The 13961-nt window shown below is 38.9% G+C and overlaps 1 protein-coding gene and 2 non-coding genes across 18 annotated transcripts in view; all 3 read right to left on the bottom strand.

The window, feature by feature from the left end:
• Positions 1-224: 224 nt before the first annotated feature.
• Positions 225-13961, bottom strand: part of NOP58 (NOP58 ribonucleoprotein) — a 36266-nt gene continuing 22529 nt past the window's right edge. For 5 of the 16 annotated variants that reach the window (XM_065525887.2, XM_074009763.1, XM_074009767.1 and 2 more), the window contains 10 exons: positions 13150-13284; positions 12319-12464; positions 10217-10343; positions 7234-7397; positions 5555-5689; positions 5169-5230; positions 2684-2817; positions 1591-1683; positions 890-1029; positions 225-500 (listed from right to left, as the gene is read on the bottom strand). In XM_065525887.2, coding sequence (XP_065381959.1) covers positions 450-500; positions 890-1029; positions 1591-1683; positions 2684-2817; positions 5169-5230; positions 5555-5689; positions 7234-7397; positions 10217-10343; positions 12319-12464; positions 13150-13284 — 1187 coding nt within the window. In that variant the 3' untranslated portion in view covers positions 225-449. Of the gene's footprint in view, positions 594-889; positions 1030-1590; positions 1684-2683; positions 2818-2912; positions 3072-3461; positions 4051-5168; positions 5231-5554; positions 5690-7233; positions 7398-10216; positions 10344-12318; positions 12465-13149; positions 13850-13961 lie in introns of those variants that run through there. The other 11 variants (XM_074009764.1, XM_074009765.1, XM_045367477.3 and 8 more) reach the window with 7 other exon arrangements.
• On the bottom strand, positions 9986-10069 carry LOC123568174 (small nucleolar RNA SNORD11). Its single transcript, XR_006691394.1, has one exon. It is a non-coding gene; the product is annotated as a small nucleolar RNA SNORD11 (small nucleolar RNA).
• LOC123568175 (small nucleolar RNA SNORD11B) lies at positions 12170-12257 on the bottom strand. The gene has a single exon (XR_006691395.2). It is a non-coding gene; the product is annotated as a small nucleolar RNA SNORD11B (small nucleolar RNA).

Raw genomic sequence — 13961 nt, 5'->3', positions numbered from 1 at the left:
AAGACAATAGGTGGAAAATAAAAAGTAGTCCAAAAAGGCAAAAGAAACACATTAGAGTAGGGTTCTTGAATTGGTCCACTTAGTCACTGCCTTCCAAAAGGTCAAATTTCAAAAAAAACTCTCACTTTTCAGTTATAATTATCAAAACAATAATCATCACATGGCAAACTATAGAAGGAGCCAAAGATTCTCTACTCAAGATATAAAGAGATCACAAAATTGTCTTAAAATACAAAGAAAATTTTATTTGTATATCAAAGACTCTAAGAAATGATGACATAAGGTTAACAGAGTTGATGTCAAGACACAAATAGGTTTGAAGTTATAGATGATAAATCACTTTGTTTTACTGAACCTTCCCTTGGTTATGTTAGAGAGCATCCCTGGTATGCTCCCAGTTGAATCTTAAGCATGATGTGTCCAGGTGATACACTTGTAATTCCTTTCTGTTAATCCTCGTTATCTCTTTTTTTTTTCTTTTTCTTCTTTTTCTCTGGACTCTGAAAATAGCCAACAAGAATGCTTTGAAAGAGCTGTAATTGTATGGGTGACTAATCACTTTTCTTCATAAAATGCAAAATCAATCTGTTTCCCTTGAAAACAAATTCAGGGAAAAGATTAAAATTGAAAATATAAAAACCCCACCTATAAAAGTAAGTTTCAGCAAATCATACTCTTCCTCTCAATGCCAACTCAATTTTTAGTAATAAATTCTAGATTTGGGAAATGGCCTTTTATAATGTAAATACAACAAAGCCATTTCACTTTTACCTCCCCATCAATGAAAACCATTTTTTAAAATGCCTGCTCATTTCTGATATAGAAAATAGATTGAAATGTGGAGAACTGGCCCCTCCAAGTGAACATCGATAATTAAAAACAAACATACAGCAATTGCTGTGCTGGTACATGGTTCTTCCTCAGAAAGTGGTTCTTCCTTAATGTGTTTCTTTTTACCCTTTTTCTTCTTCTTCTTCACAGATGTTTCTTCTTCTTCTGCCACTTTTTCTTCTTCTTCCTCTTCTTCAACTGAATAGAGTAAGTGTAAAGGCACAACAAATTAACACTATATCAGATCTCACTCTTTCCAAAAACGTTTGAGTCCTAGGTTTTTTTCTGTCATTCTCATCAACTACCCAATGTTTGTTTTGTTTATTTTATAATTGGGAAGGTTCTCCAAGGCCTACGACTAACTTTAACAAATGATACAGATAGAGCTCAGGCAATTTTCTCACGAGCATGAAATCATGTATAAAAATCAGGATTAAAACAACGGTCATCTGATCTCCAATCATTATTGGGAAGAGAGTCAATTATATTAGAAATGGTTAAGAGCTTGCACTCTGAAGTCAGAAGGCCTGGGTTTAGTCTACTCTCTACAACCCTGAAAAATTGTATTTACCCCTGGTAAAACTACATATCCTCATCTATAAAACTTAAGAATGTCTTATCTTACTGGATTGTTACCGAGACTTAAAAAGATGATGCATAGAAAGTACAAAGTATAATGCTTAGCACACATTACAATAAGGACTCAACACGTAGCTATCATTAGACATTCAGTGACCAGCTGGGTGCAGTGGCTCACACCTGTAATCTCAGCACTTTGGGAGGCTGAGGCGGGAGGATCACTTGAGGTCAGGAGATCAAGACCAGCCTGTCCAACGTGGTGAAATCCTGTCTCTAATAAAAATACAAAAAAAGTTAGCCGGGCCTGGTGGCACATGCCTGTAATCCTAGCTATTTAGGAGGATGAGGCAGGAGAATCACTTGAACCCAGGGGGCGGAGGTTGCAGTCAGCTGAGATCACGCCACTGCACTCCAGCCTGGGTGACAGAGCAAGACTCTGTCTTGTGGGGGGCAAAAAAAAAGAGGGGGGAAATTGTGGGATGAAAAATTGACAGATAAATCAGAAAAGCTTATTGGATACACAATTGAGGATACAAAAGACAGAGTTTGGTGCCTCAAATGCTACTAATGGGTTTAGGGATCTCCTTACTTTTCAATAAAAAGAAGCATAAAAGTTAAATAAATTACTTCTCTATCAAGTATACTATCCACATTTGTAGAACATACATTTTTGACCACTAAGCTACTTAGAAACCAAGTTAAAGCAATCATTGTGTTAATGCTTTACTCTTTTGCTAGACTTGCTAGTAGGTGTTCAAGAAACCCAGGTTTAACTAATAATGGGGCCCCTGCTTATCAACTTCACAAGTCAGCCTAGTTAACTGGTGAGCACCTACTGGATATTGTAACTATGACGGCAGGCTACCAGTATGTGTTCCTTCTAGTCCACTCCAGATAACAGAAACAATGAAGAAAATCACTGTACCATCAATTCCATATAACTATAAAACAAAAAATTTTCAACAACCAATTTAGAAAACACATTCCTTTTTTCTCTTAATTCTCAAAATAGTTCATGTAGTAGAAACTCAAGTTTTGGTACTCTTAGTAAAATACCTAATTTGACTAAACTTCTCACATTTCCTCTGTGAAGTCTGATAAATTTAACAATATCATAACTATTCCCAGAGAACATCATGGCATTATTAAAACACCATTAGCGTTCAACGAGCAGTTTTATAATAAAGTGCAATGGCATGTACTTGTAAGACTCACAAAATCCATAGTTCTAAAGAAATGAGTATAAGTTGTGTTAAAAAAAATTCAAACTAACCTTTAACTTTAATCTTGGCTTTTTTTGCTTTCTTTTCAGTAATTTCATCCTCTTTATCTACCTGTTCTATTTTGCGTTTTTTAGAACAGGTTGGAAGTGTGGAGTCACCAGAAGGATCGTACGTCTTCACTTCACTGAAAGACCCAAAAAGTTTTAGAAAATCTCTACAAGTATCTGTAATTGAAATAATTCTCAAGAGATAAAGAAAATGCCATTAGATAATACTTACATAAGCACACAATGTTGTTTCATTTTAGTGGCTTTGGGGTAGTTTATGAAGACTAATAGTTTCCAAAAGTTAAAGGTATTAATATTTTTCAAGTAGGTCAATCACATTCAAGAGAAGTGGTGAGCTAAATGAATTCTGATTTAGTAATCAATGTAGTTACTATGGTACAGGAAAACACTCAATCAGCATGGGGGAAATGAAAGAAGAAAATGTCTTCACACCTAACTAGAAAGTGAAAAATGAACCAATCCAACTTTCAGAACACTGCGCAATTAAATGGAAAAAAAAAAAAAAAAGCAAAACAAAAAATCTAAACCAAGCTTAGTATAGAAGTCTTCATCACAAGATCACAAGCAGAACAAGAAAGGATACAAATACATACACATGGAAAAGATTCCTTAGAACCCAACATTTGCTTTTGTTCTAATGTAAGCAGGAAGAAAATACTGAAATGAGTGCCTAAAATGTGAACTGATGCTTTAACTGCATATGTTTAAAGTAAAAAGCATTAATTGCACAGGAACATTAAAAAAATTGGTTCAAAACAAGTTAAAAAATGTTCTGTTTCTTAAGCAGATTTGTAAACTGCATGACTATTTAATTTTTATAGGTTAAAGACATTTACAATTTAAGAAACAAAGACCCATGTTTGTCAACTAGAGATAATAAGTTACAGACTGTAAATATTGCAGAATGTATGGCTATTGTAGAAAGCTTGGAAAATTCACAAAAAAGAAAATGTGAATGCCCACAGAAACACATCTGATTTCCTTCCAGAACACACTAATTATACTTAAATATGTATTTATAATTGCTAATGTTACTATATATTGCTCTCTTCATCCACTTATAGTGTAAGATTTTACTATTAAAATTCTTGAAGGAGGCCAGGCGCTGTGGCTCACGCCTGTAATCCTAGCACTTTGGGAGGCCGAGGCAGGTGGATCATGAGGTCAGGAGATCGAGACCATCCCGGCCAACATGGTGTAATTCCGGCTCTACTAAAAATACAAAAATTAGCTGGATGTGGTGGTATATGCCTGTAATCCTAGCTACTTGGGAGGCTGAGGCAGGAGAATCTCTTGAACCGGGGAGTCAGAGGTTGCAGTGAGCCAGGATCGCGCCACTGCACTCCAGCCTGGCAACAGAGAGAGACTCCATCTCAAAAAATAAATAAATAAATAAAATTTAAAAACCAAATAAATAAATTCTTGAAGGTTTATGAGCCCTGAAAGTATAATTTATTGGGTAATGACTGGGAACATTTTGAAGAATCTTGATACATACTGTGAAATGGCTTCCTAGAATAGCTATACCACATTCTGCCTCCACCATGACAACCTCACCAGCATTGAGCATTACCTCAAATAATAAGCCAAATACCCCTCCACATACAAATCTTTTGTTAATCTGATAGTTAAGTTTGAATGCTTTATCGTGCCTCAGCCATTTTTAGACTTGTTTTCTGTCTTTATACTTTTTACAAAATAGTTTTCTGTAGGGACTAACTCTGAATGAACTTTTTTTTGAGACGGAGTTTTGCTCTTGTTGCCCAGGCTGGAGTGGAATGGCGCAATCTCAGCTCACTGCACCCCTCCGCCTCCCGGGTTTCAAGCGATTCTCCTGCCTCAGCCTCCGAAGTGGCTGGGATTACAGGCGCCCGCCAGCACGCCCAGATAATTTTTTGTATTTTTAGTGGAGACGGGGTTTCACCACGTTGGCTAGGCTGGTGTTGAACTCCTGACCTCAGGTGATCTGCCCGCCTCGGCCTCGCAAAGTGCTGGGATTACAGGCAGGAGCCACTATGCCCGGCTGAATGAACTTTTTGATAAAGAACATATTATAGAGAAACTTTAGATTTAAAAATTTACTATCAATATCTGGAAATGAATAAATACGTATATGAATGAAAAGTAGAAGTTAATGTGGAAAACTAAATGGCACGGAAAAAAATTAGGGGTGCACAACATGGTTAACTACAGTTAACAATGTGTTATATTCTTAAAAATTGCTAAGTAGATTTTAAGATGTCCTTACTACAAAAAAAAGTATGTAAGACAATGCATGTTAATGAGCTTGACTTAATCATTCCTCAATGTGCACATTTTCCAAAATAACATGTACACAATAAACAATTTTTGTCAATTAAATAAATTTGAAAAACTATGGGCACATCAAAGTGAAATTTACAAAATCGCTGTCAATAATTAACATTTAAAAAAACTATTCACCCCATTGTCACTTAAATGTACTCACCTTTTGTGTTCATATTTTTCTGTTTTTGCTAATGCCTTTCCTGTTCCACTTATTTTTCTTATCTAAGACGAAAAGGAAAAATTACAGATACAATTCTAAGTCACTTTATAATACACTAAACAGTCTAGTGAATCAGTGGGCCAGCAAACAATTTCTGCTATTTTTTGTTATTTTGAATAGCATATCCTAATGGCAAATGCTATTGTATACATCAATTCTTGGTAAATAATAGCAATTGTTAATAGTAGGCACAAAAAGAATACTTTAGACATACTAACAAGGATCATAAAACTGTTTAGCAGATAAAGTAACTTCATAAATTTACTCAATTTATTAACTTTTGACAGTTTAATACTTCTGGAATAAGCATGATGTGGTATTCTTACCCCTCTATCTTCCAAAGTTCTCAACCTGGCCTCTAATTTGGCTCTGTTCTCAACTCCCATTGCAGAACTTGAATCCTCACCAAAAGCATCATAACGGATAGCCAAAACAGTTTTCGCTGCCAGCATTCGAGAAATCTAATAGAAAAACATGAAGAACTATATTCCATGTTCAGATGTAAAATCCTCAATAACTGGCTCATGAGACAGTTCCAGCAAATTATCACATTTATTCCAGGATGTTTTAAAATCAGGAGTTATAAAACTATTATGAATCATACAATTCAAATCATCCATCGTATTTCAATCTTTGCCACAATCTAATGGCCATACATCACCACCAATTCTGTGGCTGAAAAGATTTTATAGCAGTTCCTGTCAAAAATTAGCTCAAACTGGATTTTGTAAAATAACTTTACTTTCTACCCACTGACATTAGTTCTGTGCCTTGAGGTCATTCACAACAAGTGCATCTTTTTCCCCATAACAATCTTAAATATGTGTGGGTTCTGACTGGGCACAGTGGCTCAGCCTGTAACCCCAGCACTTTGGGAGGCCGAGGCGGGTGGATCACGAGGTCAGGAGATCGAGACCATCCTGGCCAACATGGTGAAAACCCGTCTCTACTAAAAACACAAAAAATTGGCTGGAAGTGGTGGTGGGCACCTGTAGTCCCAGCTACTCGGGAGGCTGAGGCAGGAAAATGGTGTGAACTCAGGAGGTGGAGGTTGCAGTGAGCCGAGATCGCACTACTGCACTCCAGCCTGGGCGACAGAAAGAGACTCCGTCTCAAAAAATAAATAAATAAATAAATAATAAAAAGTGTGGGTTCTTTTTCAACCTAATTAACATTTTATTTTATTGCACCCTTTATTTCCCTCTACCACTCTGCTCTAAATTTTATCAAATTTCAGTTTAGTTCTGTTAAACAACACATCTTTCAAAAACATTGGAAGTACTTAACTTGTCTAAGCCTCAGTTTCATCATCTGTAAAACAGATACCCACATCTCATAAGGCTACTAAAGATTTAGGATGGGCACGGGTGCTCACACCTGTAATCCCAGCACTCTGGGAAGCCAAAGTGGGTGGATCACGAGGTCAGGAATTTGGGACCAGCCTGGCCAACATGGTGAAACCCGTCTCCACTAAAAATACAAAAATTAGCCAGGTGTGCACATGCCTATAGTCCCAGCTACTCAGGAGGCTGAGACAGGAGAATTGCTTGAACCCAGGAGGTGGAGGTTGTAGTGAGCTGAGATCAAGCCACTTGCACTCCAGCCTGGCAACAGAGCAGGACGCCGTCTCAAAAAAAAAAAAAAAAAAGGTTTAGTGAATTCTGTCAAAGTGTTTTAGCATAATGCATATACTATTGTTTATGATTCATAAATGTTAGATTTTTTTTTCCTGCCAGAGATAATATTTTCAGTGTGCCAACCACAGGAAGATCCTAGGGGAAAAAAAAATACTAACACGATGAAGAAACTGGCTTTAAATCAACAAATAACAATTTCTTCTAACTTTATCCTTCAGTGTACACAAAGTGCTTTTTATTTAAATAACTCACCATTCTCTAACGAGAAAGAGACAATAGAAAGATTTAATGTGTACTACAGAAGAAAAAAGCGTTGTAAAAAATGAAGAAGTCCAACCTCAAAAACAAAACAAAACCCTGTAACACACCTTTCCTTTGTGTTTGGGACTTGTCTGGCCTACGAGTGAAGCATGATAAATGAGACCGTACTTAGGGGTATCCCGTCTAGATTTGAGGGCTCTGAAGAGTGCCTTTTCTGCTCCAAGAATCTGAACGGTAGAAGCTGCATGCTTGGCCAAATTCAGAAGAGAACCTATAAAAGAAAAAAGTTACAAAGAATGCACCTTCAAATATATGAATGTTCCATGTACTAAAACATAAGACCTATACAATATTATAGCCACCACAATAAATAAAAATCACATATAATATAGAATTCTATAATCCAGAATTCCCTAAAAACCTTGATGTTTCATTTGTAATTCCTTCATTAGCACAAGCAGGTTTGCAATGAATGCCTAGGACAAACTGAAGGTTAAGCTTATTAAGTCCAATGTCTCGCCGGGCGCGGTGGCTCAAGCCTGTAATCCCAGCACTTTGGGAGGCTGAGACAGGCGGATCACGAGGTCAGGAGATCGAGACCATCCTGGCTAACACGGTGAAACCCCGTCTCTACTAAAAAATACAAAAAACTAGCCGGGCGAGGTGGCGGGCGCCTGTAGTCCCAGCTACTCGGGAGGCTGAGCCAGGAGAATGGCGTGAACCCGGGGGTGGAGCTTGCAGTGAGCTGAGATCTGGCCACTGCACTCCAGCCTGGGCAACAGAGCGAGACTCCGTCTCAAAAAAAAAAAAAAAAAAAAAAAAAAAAAAAAAAAAGTCCAATGTCTCTATTCACCTGAGAGATGGTAGTACCATTCTATATTTCATTAGTGTACTACAGGAGTGACATAAATGTCACACACAGGAACACTAGGTTTTAAGTCTCTTGCCACCCCACTCAGCTCCCCCGCCATCCCTATCTACCCATTAGTCACTTTTGTAGCCCTCTCCGTGGCGCAGTAGTACTGCAGTGCTTATATTCAAGTAAACAATGCACAAAAATAGTTATGCTGGCATATGTTTTTTTTTGAGATGGAGTTTTGCTGTCGCACAGGCTGGAGTGCAGTGGCACGACCCTGGTTCACTGTATCCTCTGCCTCTCAGGTTTAAGCAATTATCTGCCTCGCCCACCTGAGTAGCTGGGATTACAGGCGCCCACCACCACGCCCAGCTAATTTTTTTCGTATTTTTAGTAGAGACAGGGTTTCACCATCTTGGCCAGGCTGATCTTGAACTCCTGACCTTGTGAGCCACCCTCCTCGGCCTTCCAGAGTGCTGGGATTACAGGTGTGACCCACTGCCCCTGGCTGCTGGAATATTGTTATAACTGTTCTATTATTACTGTTGTTCATATCCCACTGTACCTAATTTATAAATTAAGCTTTATTGTAGATATGTATGTTTAGGAAAAAACAGTATATACAGTATAGGGTTCAGTACTATCCTCTGTTTCAAACATCCTTGGAAGGGAGAGCTTAGAATATATCCCCATAAATAGCTGGGGACTATTGTTATCAACATGCTGCTTAGTTGGATATGCTGAATAGAATATTTATTGTCAGAAAACAGACTCAATATTAATGCTATGAATTTAAGCACTAGACATAGTTTAAAAAGTGTAATAAATACATAGTTCCTTTTTTTTGAGATGGAGTTTCGCTCTTGTCGCCCAGGCTGGAGTGCAATGTCACAATCTCGGTTCACTGCAACCTCTACCTGCTGGGTTCAAGCGATTCTCCTGCCTCAGCCTCCCAAGTAGCTGGGATTACAGGCTCACGCCACCAAGGCCAGCTAATTTTTGTGTTATTAGTAGAGATGGAATTTTACCATGTTGGCCAGGATGGTCTCGAACTCCTGACCTCAGGTGATTCACCCACCTCAGCCTCTCAAAGTGTTGGGATTATAGGTGTAAGCCACCACGCCTGGCCAACAAACACATACTTCTATTAACCCCTGCCATTGCTTACTGCTACAAGTTTAGCTGTACCTATGAAAATGGGTGGAGGCAATGAAATCATCTGATCTTATAGCTGAGGGCACTTGAATGAAATCTTTGATTAATGATGCAGCTAAAGGATATGCCAGGTCAGGCGCAGTGGCTCATGCCTGTAATCCCAACACTTTGGGAGGCTGAGGTGGGCAGATCACCTGAGGTCAGGTGTTTGAGACCAGCCTGGCCAACATGGCAAAAACCCTGTCTCAACTAAAAATGTAACAATTAGCCAGGCATGGTGGCAGCGCACGCCTGTAATTCCAGCAACTTAGGAGGCTGAGGCAGGACAATTGCTTGAACCCGGGAGGCGGAGGTTGCAGTGAACCACTGCACTCCAGCCAGTGTAACAGACTGAAACTCCATCTCAAACCAACAAACAAAAAAGGAGTTATGCTGTTTTAAACACTCTGATGCAGATGATATGGGATCTTTTTTGATGGATTATAACAATGTCTCCAAGTAACATAAAAATGATGAATCAGCACTTCATTGTATTTGTAGGTATTCAATTACATAGCATTTTAATTATAGCATATCATCCTTATAATACTGCCATACACATATAGAAAATTTTATTATAAATCAGTTGTTGAAAATATTTTTCAAAGTCAAACATATTACATCCGCACACTCAATAGTGAAACTAAGATAATCAATCGAGGGCATAAATCCTCTACAGTGATTTCTTAAAACTGTATTTAAATCTAGGTCTAGTGAGTTTTTATTATGAAAATGTTAACTGTTTTATCCTTCTGCATGCATCTGATTATTCTAATTAACCATAACAAACTTCTAACAATGGACTACAAGTGTCTCAGAAGAGGTAGTGACTAAAGATGCCTTCATTATCCAAAAGGAAATCAGGCAAACAAATAGAAATCATCATTGAACACCTGGCCCTTAGTGATCTCCTACATACCATCTACTTTTGTGTTATTAGCTAAAATTTCTTTAATAGCTGTGGTTTAAAGATGTAAACAAAATCCTAACCAGAAAATACTTCAAACACTCATATTTACAAACTACATTAAAACCATCACCTGCATGAGCAATAAGCCGTGCTCCAACTAATTCCCCAACCATGACTGTAACATTGGGTGCAATGGCCATCATTCGATTTTGCAGATATTCATAGAGTTGGGTTCGATATTCAGAGATTTCAATCACCTAGTATAAGGAATAAAGTGAGTCACAAATATCATATGAGTAAAAACAGTATAAAATTCCTGTCTAAAACACTGGAGCCCTCAATCATGAAAGAGCAGCTACACAACCCTGGGTACATCAACTATGCCTAACATCAGTTTTCTTTTTGTTTTTTGAGACAGAGTCTTGCTCTGTCACCAGGCTGGAGTGCAGTGGTGCAATCTCGTGACGTCGTGATCCTAATATCAGTTTTCTATAAAATGGCTGTAGTGAGGACTTTCTTATGTAATGTATGTAAACCACCTAGTCCACTGCCTGAAAATGTAACTGTACTTTTAGAAGATTCTAGGCCAGGCACGGTGGCTCATGCCTGTAATCCCAGCACTTTGGGAGGCCGAGGCGAGCGGATCACGAGGTTAGGAGATTGAGACCATCCTGGCTAACACGGTGAAACCCCATCTCTACTAAAAAATCAAAAAAACAAAAACAAAAACAAAACAAACAAAAAAAATCTAGCCAGGCCTGGTGACAGGCGCCTGTAGTCCCAGCTACTCGGGAGGCTGAGGCAAGAGACTGGCATGAAACCGGGAGGCGGAGCTTGCAGTGAGCTGAGATCGTGCCACTGCACTCCAGCCTGGGAGACAGGCGAGACTCTGTCTCAAAAAAAAAAAAAAAAAAAAAATTTAAGCGCTAAGCAGCTCCTAGGCCCAATGGCTCTCGCCTGTAGTTCCAGCACTTTGGGAGGTCGAGGCAGGTGGATCACAAGGTCAGGAGTTCAAGACCAGCCTGGCCAACATGTGAAACCCCATCTCTACTAAAAATAAAAAAATTAGCTGGGCATGGTGGCACGTGCCTGTAATCCCAGCTACTCGGGAGACTGAGGCAGGAGAATCGCTTAAACTGGGACCTGGGAGGTAGAGGTAGCAATGAGCCTGAGAATGTGCCACTGCACTCCAGCCTGGGCTATAGAGCGAGACTCTGTCTCCCAAAAAAAAAAAAGTTTCTTTTTTTTTTTTTTTTTTTTTTGAGACGGAGTCTTGCTCTGTCGCCCAGGCTGGAGTGCAGTGGCGTGATCTCGGCTCACTGCAAGCTCCGCCTCCCGGGTTCCCGCCATTCTCCTGCCTCAGCCTCCCGAGTAGCTGGGACTACAGGCGCCCACAACCGCGCCCGGCTAATTTTTTGTATTTTTAGTAGAGACGGGGTTTCACCGTGGTCTCGATCTCCTGACCTTGTGATCCGCCCGCCTCGGCCTCCCAAAGTGCTGGGATTACAGGCGTGAGCCACCGCGCCCGGCCAAAAAAAAAAAAGTTTCTAAGCAATAAACATTTGTGTCATGCTCTCTTTAATTCCCATATGACTATCTTCAAATCTGAAAGAAAAAAAAAAAAATCACAAGATATAGACATAAAACTCAGAATTAAAAAGCTCAATCCATAATTCTCTGCCATCTTTTTTGTTTTTTTTTTTGAGATGGAGTTTTGCTCTTTTTGCCCAGGTTGGATGCAATGGCGCCATCTCGGCTCACTGCAACCTCTACCTCCCTAGTTCAAGCGATTCTGTCTCAGCCTCCTGAGTAGCTGGGATTACAGGTGCATGCTACCACGCACAGCTAATTTTTGTATTTTTAGCAGAGATGGGGTTTCATTATATTGGTCAGGCTGGTCTCAAACTCCTGACCTCAGGTGATTCACTTTGGCCTCCCAAAGTGCAGGGATTACAGGCGTGAGCCAACACGCCCAGCGTCTTCTCTGCCGTCTTAATTGATTTTTGGTTAATTCATTATTCAGACGATGATTGTAAATTACTTCCTTTTAATATGTATTTCCCCCTTTTAAGTATACAAATCATGATGGCATCAGATGAGGTAGTGACTGGACACCCTCATATTTATGTTATCAGGTGAACAACAGTAAGTGTAAATCATCATTGCCATCAGAAAAATTAGCATTATAGAGCTGGTAACACCACAACTAGATTCTCCAGAAGTAAAATTTACCTGGGTGCAAAGATGCAGAATATTGCAAATATCTTCTTCTGAAACCTCTGTTCCCATTGATATCTCTGCAGCTGCTTTCACTTCTGCTTCAACTTCTTCCGGCAGCAACTCAGAAAGTTTGGCAGAGGCATAGTTCTTCCTATCGCCTATGGAATGTTTGCAGAGGATGAGGGAGAATCACTCTTCAACAAATTATATAAAATCCAGCAAACAGTCAAAAGAAAAAGTAGAAAGCCAATGAAAAGGATGCCTAAACAAAACAAAAAAATGAAGAAGTTTGACCTAGTATAATAGTTTTCCTCATTTAAGGGTTTAAGTTTAGACATGAAATGTCTCCCCAACACCTTCCTCCAAAAAATAATCAGAGTAAAAACAAGACAAAATATGCCACAAAACTTATTACAGAAAATAAGTAGCAAAAATTTAAAAAGACAGGACTAATAATAATGTCACAGACAATTTTATACTAAAGCTGGGGCCAGTAATTTGTTAAGTCAAGTAAACCATGAATCAATCAAGTTCCTTTGCACATTAACAAAAATCAACAATCAAGTTCCTCTGTATATTAACAGTAGAGACAGCAATCCTGTCTGTAACACTAAATACAGCTATTTAGTATTAAGTACTAATGTCATGTCATAGGCCATCAAAATCTAAGTTAAAATTCATTTTGTTTCTTAAATTTAAGACACTAAATTGCTACATTTCCCAAATACATAGAAATTGCAAAAACCCTGGGAATCTTGCTTAACAAAATGCTATACGTTACGTTTTAGGATGCAATCAAATTCATTTACTTTCAATGCCTTAAAGGATGAACAAATTACTCACCAACTTTCTGTAAACACTTGCAGTATGTCAAATTATCTGAAATAATTTTTCCTAATTCAGGGAAATGCCAGCCGTACCATTCTCTACATCGCATAATGTAGTTGTTTAGTTCTTTATCCAAGTCATCTAACAAAGCTGTAGTAGATTAAAAACAAACAAAAACAAAAAGAAAAGAAAACCAGGAACTTAAAGGGATTTATTGTGGTAAAATATACACAATATAAAATTTAACACTTTAGGCCGGGTGCAGTGGCTCATGTCTGTAATCCCAGCACTTTGGAAGGCCGAGACAGGCAGATCATGAGGTCAGAAGTTCGAGACCTGCCTGGCCAACATGGTGAAACTCCGTCTCTACTAACAATACAAAAATTAGCCAGGCATGGTGGCTCATGTCTGTAACCTCAGGTACTCTAGAGGGCTGAGGCAGAAGAATCACTTGAACCCAGAAGGTGGAGGCTGCAGTGAGCCGAGATCATGCCACTGCATTCCAGCCTGGGTGACAGAGCAAGACTGTGTCATAAAAAATAAAAAAACAATAATAACACTTCAACCATTTTCAAGTGTACCATTCAGTAGCATTAAGTACATTTATGATGTTATGCAACCATTACCACTATCTATTTCCAGAGCAATTTTATCATCAGAAACTGAAAAATTCTGTACCCATTAAATAGTAACTCATTCCCACCTTCTCCTCAACCTCTAGTTATCTCTTTTTTTTTTTTTTTTTTTTTTTTGAGACGGAGTCTGGCTCTGTCGCCGGGGCTGGAGTGCAGTGGCCGGATCTCAGCTCACTGCAAGCTCCGCCCCCC

This window comes from Macaca fascicularis, chromosome 12 (assembly GCF_037993035.2).
Source record: "Macaca fascicularis isolate 582-1 chromosome 12, T2T-MFA8v1.1".
NCBI classification, from domain to species: Eukaryota; Metazoa; Chordata; class Mammalia; order Primates; family Cercopithecidae; genus Macaca; species Macaca fascicularis.
Note: the sequence above shows the minus strand (reverse complement) of the source record. Positions and strands in the feature narration are given on the sequence as shown.